The 12,708-nt window shown below is 50.1% G+C and overlaps 2 protein-coding genes across 2 annotated transcripts in view; one reads left to right on the top strand and one right to left on the bottom strand.

The window, feature by feature from the left end:
• The window catches only part of LOC140390194 (uncharacterized), a 114,909-nt gene extending 112,272 nt beyond the window's left edge, over positions 1 to 2,637 (bottom strand). Inside the window, 1 exon segment of the mRNA XM_072475143.1 lies at positions 1,256 to 2,637. Within this exon segment, the coding sequence (XP_072331244.1) occupies positions 1,256 to 2,106 (851 nt within the window). The 5' untranslated portion in view covers positions 2,107 to 2,637.
• Positions 1 to 12,708, top strand: part of LOC140390192 (major histocompatibility complex class I-related gene protein-like) — a 123,600-nt gene that overhangs the window by 12,635 nt on the left and 98,257 nt on the right. The window lies entirely within an intron of this gene.

Here is a 12,708-nt window from a genome sequence, read left to right as displayed (position 1 = left end):
GGATGCACCTTCGGTGTTAAGATATCTTTAGAATTCCCTCCTTAAACCTCTCTGTACCTTTATCTCTCTCCCTCCTTTAAGGTCCTCTTTAATTCCCACCTCTTTGACCATATTTTTGATCATCCCCTCCTAATATCTCCTTTGTCTTGGTATTAATTTTTTTCTGATTACGTCTCGATTAAACACTTAGGGATGTTTGACTATATCAAAGTGCTCTATAAATACAAGCTGTCATCCTCTCACAGTCCCTCCAAAGCTCAGGGTACTGACCTGAAGTATAATCTGTGACATTGATTGTCCTCTATGTGCTCTTTTCGAGTGGCTATTCAGGGTGTTGGCCCAGACAGGGAAAGTTGAGAGATAATGGAGGCTGTCACACCAAGCCACATCCTGCCCTCCCCCTGACTTCCCAGCTGGAGTCACTGATGAGGAACAGGGATCCCAGTAATTCTCTCCCTCCATAGACAGAGATGCTGAGGCTAATTGAAGTCCCTCCATCCAGGAATGGCTCCTTCCCCCGGGTGCTTGTGCTGGCCGATCAAAAGCTGAAGCCTTTCTAACCACTGAGTATCTGATTGTTTTCTTGGTCAGAGTGAGAGTCAGTGAGTGACTTGTACCTGACGCTGCACTGAAAGGATGCTGACTTTATACAGCAGCTTCTATACAGATTGATGTCTTCTTTTGGTGATGTTTGACAAGCTGGTCAAAGGTTAAGTTGACCTTCTTGAAACAATTGTTCTGATGGTGAGAGAGGTTGGAGACAGACACTGCTGAGACAGACAATACTTTGGAAGGACAGCTCCCCTGTGTGAGCACTGGAGGGTAAACAACACAGACAACTCTCAGTGTAAGTGAAGTAGGTGAGCCGGCTCCAAGTCCGTATGGAGATGTCAGTGAGAGAGGAGGAGTAGGTGAAACAATCCTGACACACGTCACACTGGAAGGGTTTGTCTCCCGTGTGGGTTCACTGATGTTACAGGTGGTCCAACAACTGTGTGAAGGTTTTACGACAGAATTCACACCAATAGGGTTTTTCCCCTATGTGAGTGTATTGATGGCCCAAGAGACACACTGACTGTGTGAAAGCCTTGCGACACACCTCAGACCTGTGTGAATCCACTGGTTTTCAGGAGATGTGAAGACTTAAGGAGAATATCCTTGGAAATCTCAAACTTGAAGGGTTCCTGCCGTGTGGATCCCTCTGATAGTGTAGACACAGAGTATCGGCAAATGCTTGACGGTTTTGTCACAAAACCGGCATGTGAAGTGAATGCGCCGATGGTTGCAGAGGTTTGATGAACAGGCGAATCATTTGTCATGCAATTCATGCATGAATGGATTCTCTTGCGTGTGTATGCGTCGGTGTGCACGGAGATTCGATACCTGTGAGAATGATTTGTCACACACCTCACACTTGAAAGGTTTCTCGCCTGTGTGAACCCGTCGGTGTGAGCGGAGGGTCGATGAATCCGAGAATGATTTATCACACACCTCACACGTGAACGGCTTCTCCCCTGTGTGAATGCGTCGGTGTTGCACGAGCGTTGACGGATGTGTGAAAGCTCGGTCACACACCTCACACTTGAAAGGTTTCTCTCCAGTGTGAATCCTCTGGTGACACAAGAGATGACAGTATTGGGTGAAACCCATCTCACAAACCTCACACCTGAAAGGTTTCTCTTCGGCGTGAATATTCTGGTGTATCAGGAGCCTTGTAGATGTCGCAAAGGCTTTACTGCAAACCTCACACTTGAAGGGTTTCTCTCCTGTGTGGACTGTCTGATGGCGTAGGAGACTTGATGATAACGTGAAGCCTTTGTCACACACCTCACACATGAACAATTTCTCTCCTGTATGAATGCGTTGGTGAGCACGGAGAATCGATGACTGTGAGAATGATTTGTCGCACACCGCACACTTGAATGGTTTCTCCCCTGTGTGTGTGCGTTGGTGTGTGCGGAGAATCGATGACCGTGTGAATGATTTGTCACACACCGTGCACTTGAATGGCTTCTCCCCTGTGTGAATGCGTTGGTGTTGCAGCAGTGTTGATGACCGTGTGAAGGCTTGGTCACACACCTCACATGTGAATGGTTTCTCTTCCATGTCGCTGGAAAGCTCAGGTTCAAAAGAAGCGCTTTATGAGTTAGGAGATCTCATGAACCTGTGGAGCTGTTCTCACAGACCTCACACTTGAAGAGCCTCTCCTGTAGGAATAAGTCAGTGGTTCATGAGTGATGAATGATTGAAGCTCTCACCACACTTGGAGCCCACTCACACTTCTCAGCCTCAACCTGACCGATCACCCACAGCCGAACCTTCGGAAAGGTTGGTTCTGATGGAAGGTTCCACACCACTGACCAGTTTCGGATCTGATGATTTGTCAAAGTTCCCCTGACCCGACCGATTCACAGATGATGGTTTCACTGCCCAACCTTCTCTGTGTTGAGCAATTCTGTGAAGGGACTGGATGTCTTCCCACAGTTATGCAGTTGTTCCTTGGGTGATGGTCAGGATCTATCTGCGGTGTCTATCCTCTCTGTATTCTCTGGTGTAGTATGGTGCAGTACTTCTGTAAAACAGGAAAAGGAAACATGATTTCCCCCAATTCCCTCTCCTCCTTTGCTGAAGGGACTGACTCCTCAGTTAGAGACTGTTCCACAGTGAGTACCAGTCTGCTATTCCCCTGTGTGGGAGATCAGATACAAGTCCTTTCTTTTTCCTGACTTGACTGTCACACGCCCTCTGTTTCCAGCAGGGACACTGGATAGTGACCAGGAGCAGACAATATGGCTACTTTCTTTCCTCCACCCAGACCCCATCTTCCCAGGCACCATCAGGTCAATTGAAAAGACAGTTGGGTAGAGTGTAAAACAGGCTATCAATTCACTGTGAGCTCCAGTCGTGCTGGCAAAGACCAGTTTTGCCCTGAGAGTATGTGTTTAATATAAAAAACTCAGGAGAAATGTTAATTTAGTGGAATGTTTCTGAAATTATTTGAAGAAAACACACTGGGCAGGAAGTGCCAGCAGCCAAGGATAATATTGTTTCAATACAGCTGATTGAAGGGTTCTGGTTTATCTTGGGAAATTAGACACACTGCACTCACTCAGACTGCACATCCCAAATTCAGCTCTCAGGCACAGCACTGGGCAAAACTATCAAATCCAAGGCCAGGCTTTTGGGAAAGGCCAAGGCCTTCAGTTAAAATCTTTAAGGAAGACATAAAAAGGCATTTCAAGGACTTCCGGTAATGGGGATGTGCTAAGTAGTCGCACGTCAGGTGGCTCTTCTCCCAAGAACCTGAAATTAGGCTCTTTTACTCAAAATAGCCCGCTGAAACGGAGAAAGAAGTATCCTCTCACCCTATCTAACAACAGCACAAGAGAAGATGCCAAGCAACAGTAGCTCCTGAGGCCGTAAAGAAACAAAAAGCTGCAGAAACCAGGAGAAACAAGCGGTCGAGAGGCCGGACACACCAGAATAAGAGGCACCGGCAAATTGCACACGGGCTCCTCCTCACCGGAGGGTGGATGGAGGAAGTTCCTCTCCAGAGAACTAAGCTCATAAGAGAGATAGACAGACATTCAAGCTGCAGCCAAGGTGGCAGTTGCGGAGGCCCTGACCACCATGCAGGTGGCCCTGGACAAGGCAGAGGGGAGACTGGAGGCCCAAGGGAGCACCGTTAAGGAACTAGAAAAAGCCTTAACAGATCAGAGCAATCGGATCGCCGCCCTCGAGACGGAAATAGCGAGGTTGGTGGCGGCACAGGATATTTAAGGGGAAAATAGAGGACCAAGAGAACCGGTCACGGTGCTAGAACTTAAGGATGGTGGGCCTGCCGGAAGTAATCGAAGGTAGGGGGCCACACGGACTGTGTGGCCCAGATGTTGGGAAACCTGGTGGGAAGGGATAGCTTTCCCAACCCGCCAGAAATAGATAGCGCCCACCGGCCGCTCCAGCCGTAACCCCAGGCCGGAGAGCGGCCGGGGGCGATAATCGCCAAAATGCACAAGTACCAGGCCCGGGAAAGACACTTTGCGCGGGACTCCACTGCCTCACTCTGAATATGGGAGTTAAAATGTAGGAAGGAAAAGACGAAGGCAGCGAAGCACAGGAAAGGGTGAGGAGGATAGCAGGAGGGGAAACCTCATAGCGGGCGAAAGGCAGGCACGTAACCGACCCCAAGAGGGAAAGCTAGCGTCAGGACGTACGAGTGAGGGGGACTGGCATGTCCATCGAGGAACTGCTTCAGCCCAAGAATCATAGAGGAAACATAGGGACATGACAGGCCACACGTGGCGACCGCAAGCAGCCATTTTGGAGGGCCCTGTACAAAGGGAAACCGCGGAATGCAGGAGTCCGGCCTCATGGTGAGTACGGTGACCACAGCCATTTTGGTTGTCCCCCTAACAAAGGGAAACCCCAGAGTGCAGGAAAACGGGATTTTAACTGTGTACATGACCCATGATGGACAGGTCGAATCCCAAAACAGGAAAGACCTCTAACATGGCAAAAGAATTTGGCACATTCATGGAGCAGATGGGGGCAGTGGACCCATGGAGGTTCACTCACCCAGGGGAGAAGGGGTTTTCCTTCTTCTCCCAGGTACACAATGTATGCACCCGGATACTTCTTTGTAGTGGGGAAATCGGTGCTTCCAGTAGGAGCGGAATACTCTGTGATCGTGATCTCTGACCACGCTCCGCACTTCTTGAATGTAGTGCCCAGGCCCCCCATGCCAACAAGGCTTTCTGCGAGAAAATATTACAGGCCATAGACGAGTATATTATCAACAAAGGGACTTGGGATGAAGCCGTTCCTCGATGGACATGCCAGTTGTGGGGCAGATAGGAAATGGGTGCTGGAAGCACCATAAGAACTGGAAGAAGTCATGAAGAGCATCAACTCCATGCAGGTGGGGAAGGTGCTGGAACCTGACAGATTCCTGGTGGACTTCTACAAAACATTTGCGACAGCACTGACCCCGCACCTGCGGGAGATGTTCACGGACACTCTGGTGAGGGGCACCCTGCCGTCTTCGCTTGCACAAACCTCAATCTCGCTAATACCCAAAAAGGACAAAGACCCAACAGAATATGTGTCCTACAGACCCATTTTGTTGCTCAATGTAGTCGTGAAAATACTAGCCAAAATCCTAGCCAGGCAATTGGAGGACTGCGTACCGAAGGTGGTAGCAGGAGCCCTAACGGGCTTTGTTAAGGGTAGACGGCTAATGTCGAACATCAGGTTCCTGCTGAACATAATCATGACCCGGTCCAGGGAGAGAATACCAGAGGGGATCATCTCCCTGAATGCAGAAAAGGCCTTTGACAGAGCCGAACGCAAGTACCTCATAGAGGCACTGGAGCGGTTTGTGCTTGGAACAGGATTCACCGTTTGGGTGAAACACCTGTACAGCGCTCCCATGGCGAGCGTGCGGACGAATACCACCTGCTCTAAGTACCTCCAGCTGCACAGAGACACAAGGCAGGGATCCCCATTGTCCCCCCTGCTGTTCGCCTAGCGATCGCGCAACTAGCGATCACGCTCAGAGGAGCAAAGAGTCTCGCTCCATGCAGATGGCCTGCTCCTCTATGTCAGGGGGCCCAGAAAGCAGCATGGAGGGAATCATAGCACTCTTGAAAGAGTTAGGGGCCTTCTCGGACTACAAACTCAACCTGAACAAAAGTGAAATGTTCCTGGTGAACCCACAAGGGAGAGGGTAGAGCTGGAGGGATGCCATTTAAACAGGCCCAAAACAAATTCCGCTACCTGGAGATCCAAATCGCCCACGACTGGACGTGGATCCACAAGTGGAACCTGGCCAGTCTGGTGGAGGAAGTTAAAAAGGATACAGAGATGGGACACACTCCCATTCTCCCTGGCGGGGAGGGTAATGACGATCAAAGCCAGGGGGGGGGGAGGGTCAAAAGATGGACAGGGGGACTCTGACAGTTCGGGATCTCTACACGGACAATACACTAATAACGCAAGAGGAACTGCCAGAGAAGTTCCAGCTGACCGGGGAAATGAGGAAATGCAAATTAAAAAGTTCCGTTGGGAAACATACCCACGGGTGCCAAATCAATCACTATTAGAGGACCTACTGGACGTCAGCAGCACCTCCCAAAGCTGCAGACTGGCTGTCCGACTTGTCGGAATTTCTACAAATGGAGAAATGCCGGGGGTTGGACGAGGGCTTCCACAAGAAGTGGCGGCCATTCACCAACTTATTCCAAGATCTGTTTGTAGCCAGCAACCAATAAGCTGGGACGGCTGTGTGTGTGTGTGTGTGTGTGTGTGTGTGAGGGAGGGGGGTGCAACAAAGAGACACAGAACCCAACCATACCCCTCTCAGGGGAGGGGGGGTGGGCTTTTTCCAATAAAACAGACATTTCAATCAATTTGTCTCCAGGTCTTGCAGCTGAGTTGCTCTGGTGCTGGATTAACAATTCAGAGATCGGGATCAAACCCAACCACGGAAAGATCCACACGTAGAATTCCAGAGCAGAAACAGGCCATTCAGCCTGATTGCTCCATGCTGCTGTTTATGCTTCACACAAGTCTCCTCTCACCCCTCTTCATCTCACCCTATCAGCATATCCTTCTGTTCCTTTCTCTCTCATGAACTTATCTAGTTTCCCCCTAAAGACATACATGTTGTTCACCTCAAACACTCCACGTTGTGAAATTAAATTTAATCCATTTTGAAATTTGTGGGATAGAATCAAAATAAAAACATGGAAACTTTCAGATTGTACTAAAATCCCAAACATTGTCCTTCAGTGAAGGGAAGCTGCTGTATTTGCCGGACCTGGTCTACATGTGACTCCAGTCCCACACATGGTTGAGTCTGAACTGCCCTCTGAAGTGGTCCAGCAAACAATGATAAACAATCACGACAAAGTCCAATAATAAGAGGAAAGTCAGACATCTGGACAATCCTGGCTTTGTGTCAGAACAAGATTAAGGTGCTCTCAGCCCACTGAACTCTGTAAAGTCTCTCTTACCAAGGTCTGAGGACTAGTACTCAAGTGAGGACAGCTGCCCTGCAGACTGGTCAAGTATCAGAGATACTCACTGAATGGTATCAATCCGGAAACATCCCAGACATCCCTGGTAATGTCCCATCCCACTGGCAGGTGGGATTCCTCAATATTGACTCCATGGAAAGGGCAGCACGGTGGCACAGTGGTTAGCATTGCTGCCTCACGGCGCCGAGGTCCCAGGTTCGATCCCGGTGCTGGGTCACTGACCGTGTGGAGTTTGCACATTCTCCCCGTGTTTGTGTGGGTTTTGCCCCCACAACCCAAAGATGTGCAGGGTAGGTGGATTGGCCACGCTAAATTGCTCCTTAATTGGGAAAAATGAATTGGGTACTCTAAATTTTAAAAATAAAAAATATTGACTCCATGGAGTCTCATGGCTTCAGGTCAAATAAGTTCATGGAAAACCAACACTCCTCTCCCAACTGAGGAATGAGGACTTCACCATGTTAATCATCACTGGGGAAGTAGACTAAGGACAGTTCCCTGGGTGCCCATGAGATGCAGAGAGATAGAGAGAGGGAGAAACAAAAGAGAGAGAGGAGACGGGAGTGAGAGATACAGAGAGGGACAAGGAGAGAGAGACGGGGACAGGGGGACAGAGAGGGACAGGGAGCGAGAGGGTGGACAGGTCTCACTGAGAGACCAAGGCCAGTGTGGTCAGCAGAAAGGAGAGAATGTTCTTTCTGAGAGTTATCAGGGAGAATGTGGGAGAAACATGGGGCGTACTTCTCCGGAAACGGCGCGATGTCCGCCGACTGGCGCCCAAAACGGCGCAAATCAGACGGGCATCGCGCTGCTCCAAAGGTGCGGAATGCTCCGCATCTTTGGGGGCCGAGCCCCAACCTTGAGGGGCTAGGTCGGCGCCGGACCAATTTCCGCCCCGCCAGCTGGCGGAAAAGGCCTTTGGTGCCCTGCCAGCTGGCGCGGAAATGACATAACAAAGAACAAAGAAATGTACAGCACAGGAACAGGCCCTTCGGCCCTCCAAGCCCGTGGCGACCATGCTGCCCGACTAAACTACAATCTTCTACACTTCCTGGGTCCGTATCCTTCTATTCCCATCCTATTCATGTATTTGTCAAGATGCCCCTTAAATGTCCCTATCGTCCCTGCTTCCACCACCTCCTCCGGTAGCGGGTTCCAGGAACCCACGACCCTCTGCGTAAAAAACTTGCCTCGTACATCTACTCTAAACCTTGCCCCTCTCACCTTAAACCTATGCCCCCTAGTAATTGACCCCTCTACCCTGGGGAAAAGCCTCTGACTATCCACTATGTCTATGCCCCTCATAATTTTGTATACCTCTATCAGGTCTCCCCTCAACCTCCTTCGTTCCAGTGAGAACAAACCGAGTTTATTCAACCGCTCCTCATAGCTAATGCCCTCCATACCAGGCAACATTCTGGTAAATCTCTTCTGCACCCTCTCTAAAGCCTCCACATCCTTCTGGTAGTGTGGCGACCAGAATTGAACACTATACTCCAAGTGTGGCCTAACTAAGGTTCTATACAGCTGCAACATGACTTGCCAATTCTTATACTCAATGCCCCGGCCAATGAAGGCAAGCATGCCGTATGCCTTCTTGACTACCTTCTCCACCTGTGTTGCCTCTTTCAATGACCTGTGTACCTGTACTCCTAGATCTCTTTGACTTTCAATACTCTTGAGGGTTCTACCATTCACTGTATATTCCCTACCTGCATTAGACCTTCCAAAATGCATTACCTCACATTTCATAGAATTTACAGTGCAGAAGGAGGCCATTCGGCCCATCGGGTCTGCACCGGCTCTTGGAAAGAGCACCCTACCCAAGGTCAACACCGCCACCCTATCCCCATAACCCAGTAACCCAACACTAAGGACAATTTTGGACACGAAGGGCAATTTATCATGGCCAATCCACCTAACCCGCACATCTTTGGACTGTGGGAGGAAACCGGAGCACCCGGAGGAAACCCACGCACACACGGGGAGGATGTGCAGACTCCGCACAGACAGTGACCCAAGCCGGAATCGAACCTGGGACCCTGGTGCTGTGAAGCAATTGTGCGATCCACAAGGCTACCGTGCTGCCCCAGGTATTGTCCGGATTAAACTCCATCTGCCATCTCTCCGCCCAAGTCTCCAGACAATCTAAATCATGCTGTATCCTCCGACAGTCCTCATCGCTATCCGCAATTCCACCAACCTTTGTGTCGTCTGCAAACTTACTAATCAGACCAGTTACATTTTCCTCCAAATCATTTATATATACTACAGAGAGCAAAGTTCCCAGCACTGATCCCTGTGGAACACCACTGGTCACAGCCCTCCAATTAGAAAAGCATCCCTCCATTGCTACTCTATGCCTTCTATGGCCTAGCCAGTTCTGTATCCACCTTGCCAGCTCACCCCTGATCCCGTGTGACTTCACCTTTTGTACTAGTCTACCATGAGGGACCTTGTCAAAGGCCTTACTGAAGTCCATATAGACAACATCCACTGCCCTACCTGCATCAATCATCTTAGTGACCTCCTCGAAAAACTCTATCAAGTTAGTGAGACACGACCTCCCCTTCACAAAACCGTGCTGCCTCTCACTAATACGTCCATTTGCTTCCAAATGGGAGTAGATCCTGTCTCGAAGAATTCTCTCCAGTAATTTCCCTACCACTGAAGTAAGGCTCACCGGCCTGTAGTTCCCGGGATTATCCTTGCTACCCTTCTTAAACAGAGGAACAACATTGGCTATTCTCCAGTCCTCCGGGACATCCCCTGAAGACAGCGAGGATCCAAAGATTTCTGTCAAGGCCTCAGCAATTTCCTCTCCAGCCTCCTTCAGTATTCTGGGGTAGATCCCATCAGGCCCTGGGGACTTATCTACCTTAATATTTTTTAAGACACCCAACACCTCGTCTTTTTGGATCACAATGTGACCCAGGCTATCTACACCCCCTTCTCCAGACTCAACATCTACCAATTCCTTCTCTTTGGTGAATACTGATGCAAAGTATTCATTTAGTACCTCGCCCATTTCCTCTGGCTCCACACATAGATTCCCTTGCCTATCCTTCAGTGGGCCAACCCTTTCCCTGGCTACCCTCTTGCTTTTTATGTACGTGTAAAAAGCCTTGGGATTTTCCTTAACCCTATTTGCCAATGACTTTTCGTGACCCCTTCTAGTCCTCCTGACTCCTTGCTTAAGTTCCTTCCTACTTTCCTTATATTCCACGCAGGCTTCGTCTGTTCCCAGCCTTTTAGCCGTGACAAATGCCTCCTTTTTCTTTTTGACGAGGCCTACAATATCACTCGTCATCCAAGGTTCCCGAAAATTGCCGTATTTATCCTTCTTCCTCACAGGAACATGCCGGTCCTGTATTCCTTTCAACTGCCACTTGAAAGCCTCCCACATGTCAGATGTTGATTTGCCCTCAAACATCCGCCCCCAATCTATGTTCTTCAGTTCCCGCCTAATATTGTTATAATTAGCCTTCCCCCAATTTAGCACATTCATCCTCGGACCACTCTTATCCTTGTCCACCAGTACTTTAAAACTTACTGAATTGTGGTCACTGTTACCGAAATGCTCCCCTACTGAAACATCTACCACCTGGCCGGGCTCATTCCCCAATACCAGGTCCAGTACCGCCCCTTCCCTAGTTGGACTGTCTACATATTGTTTTAAGAAGCCCTCCTGGATGCTCATTACAAACTCCGCCCCGTCTAAGCCCCTGGCACTAAGTGAGTCCCAGTCAATATTGGGGAAGTTGAAGTCTCCCATCACCACAACCCTGTTGTTTTTACTCTTTTCCAAAATCTGTCTACCTATCTGCTCCTCTATCTCCCGCTGGCTGTTGGGAGGCCTGTAGTATACCCCCAACATTGTGACTGCAACCTTCTTATGCCTGATCTCTACCCATATAGCCTCACTGCCCTCTGAGCTGTCCTCTCGCGGTACAGCTGTGATATTCTCCCGAACAAGTAGTGCAACTCCGCCTCCCCTTTTACATCCCCCTCTATCCCGCCTGAAACATCTAAATCCTGGAACGTTTAGCTGCCAATCCTGCCCTTCCCTCAACCAGGTCTCTGTAATGGCAACAACATCATAGTTCCAAGTACTAATCCAAGCTCTAAGTTCATCTGCCTTACCCGTAATACTCCTTGCATTAAAACATATGCACTTCAGGCCACCAGACCCGCTGTGTTCAGCAACTTCTCCCTGTCTGCTCTGCCTCAGAGCCACACTGTCCCTATTCCCTAGTTCTCCCTCAATGCTCTCACCTTCTGACCTATTGCTCCCGTGCCCACCCCCCTGCCATACTAGTTTAAACCCTCCCGTGTGACACTAGCAAACCGGGCATCAGCGGCCGCTGACAGCTTTCCACGCATGCGCAGTGGAGGGAGTCTCTTCTACCGTGGCGGAGGCGGAAGGGAAAGAGTGCCCCCACGGCACAGGCCCACCCACGGATCGGTGGGCCCCGATCGCGGGCCAGGCCACCGTGGGGGCACCCGCCCCCCTGAGGCCAGATCGCCCCGCGCCCCCCCCCCAGGACCCCGGAGCCCGCCCGCGCCGCCTTGTCCCGCCGGTAAGGTAGGTGGTTTAATTTACGCCGGCGGAACAGGCATTTTAGCGGCGGGACTTCGGCGCATTCGGGCCGGAGAATCACGCGGGGGGGCCCGCCAACCGGCGCGGCGCGATTCCCGCCCCCGCCGAATCTCCGGTGCCGGAGACTTCGGCAACCGGCGGGGGCGGGATTCACGCCAGCCCCAGGCGATTCTCCGACCCGGCGGGGGTCGGAGAATCTCGCCCATGGTCTCTGGTCAAAGAGATGCATCCCTTCATAGATTTTTTTTTTTTTTACAGTGCAGAAGGAGGCCATTCGGCCTATCGAGTCTGCACCGGCTCTTGGAAAGAGCACCCTTCCCAACTGCACACCTCCACCTTATCCCCATAACCCAGTAACCCCACCCAACACGAAGGGCAATTTTGGACACTAAGGGCAATTTATCATGGCCAGTCCACCTAACCTGCACATCTTTGGACTGTGGGAGGAAACCGGAGCACCCGGAGGAAACCCACGCACATACAGAGAGAACGTGCAGACTCCGCACAGACAGTGACCCAAGCCAGGAATCAAACCTGGGACCCTGGAGCTGTGAAGCAATTGTGCTAATTACTATGCTACCGAAAGCAATCCAAATTCCAGAAGTTTCATCTAGGGTTGCCGGGGAAGGATTTGTTGCAGGGAAACTTTGTGTAGGCAGTCAATTTGGAACTCCCATGGAAACTCAGAGAAACCCCTTTTGATGGCCACTCAGTCACAATTCAGTAAAATGGGGAAAAGTGAACCTGGTGGAAGCTGAAACTGTTGGACTGGTTCCTGTAAAGAATTTGAGTCTGCAGATAGCGGAACGGTCAATACAATTGTGGTGTGAGGTGTTCTGTCAGGTTAAAAGTTAAAGGTGGGTATATTGACTGGAGTTTAGTGTACTCGTGGCCGTCTATGTATTGTTTAGTCACTATTATTTTAGCTAGTTTGTCAGGGTAAATTTCTGAAAATGATTGTGTGCGGTTTCTTTCAGTTGGTCACTGGGAATTTGAATCTCTTTTACATGTTATCGGTCTCAAGTGGGATTGTTACAATCCCTCAGTCAACACCATTAAAAAAAGATTATC

The sequence above is a fragment of the Scyliorhinus torazame genome, chromosome 14, assembly GCF_047496885.1.
Source record: "Scyliorhinus torazame isolate Kashiwa2021f chromosome 14, sScyTor2.1, whole genome shotgun sequence".
Taxonomy (NCBI): Eukaryota; Metazoa; Chordata; class Chondrichthyes; order Carcharhiniformes; family Scyliorhinidae; genus Scyliorhinus; species Scyliorhinus torazame.
This window is presented reverse-complemented; position numbering and strand designations above follow the sequence as displayed.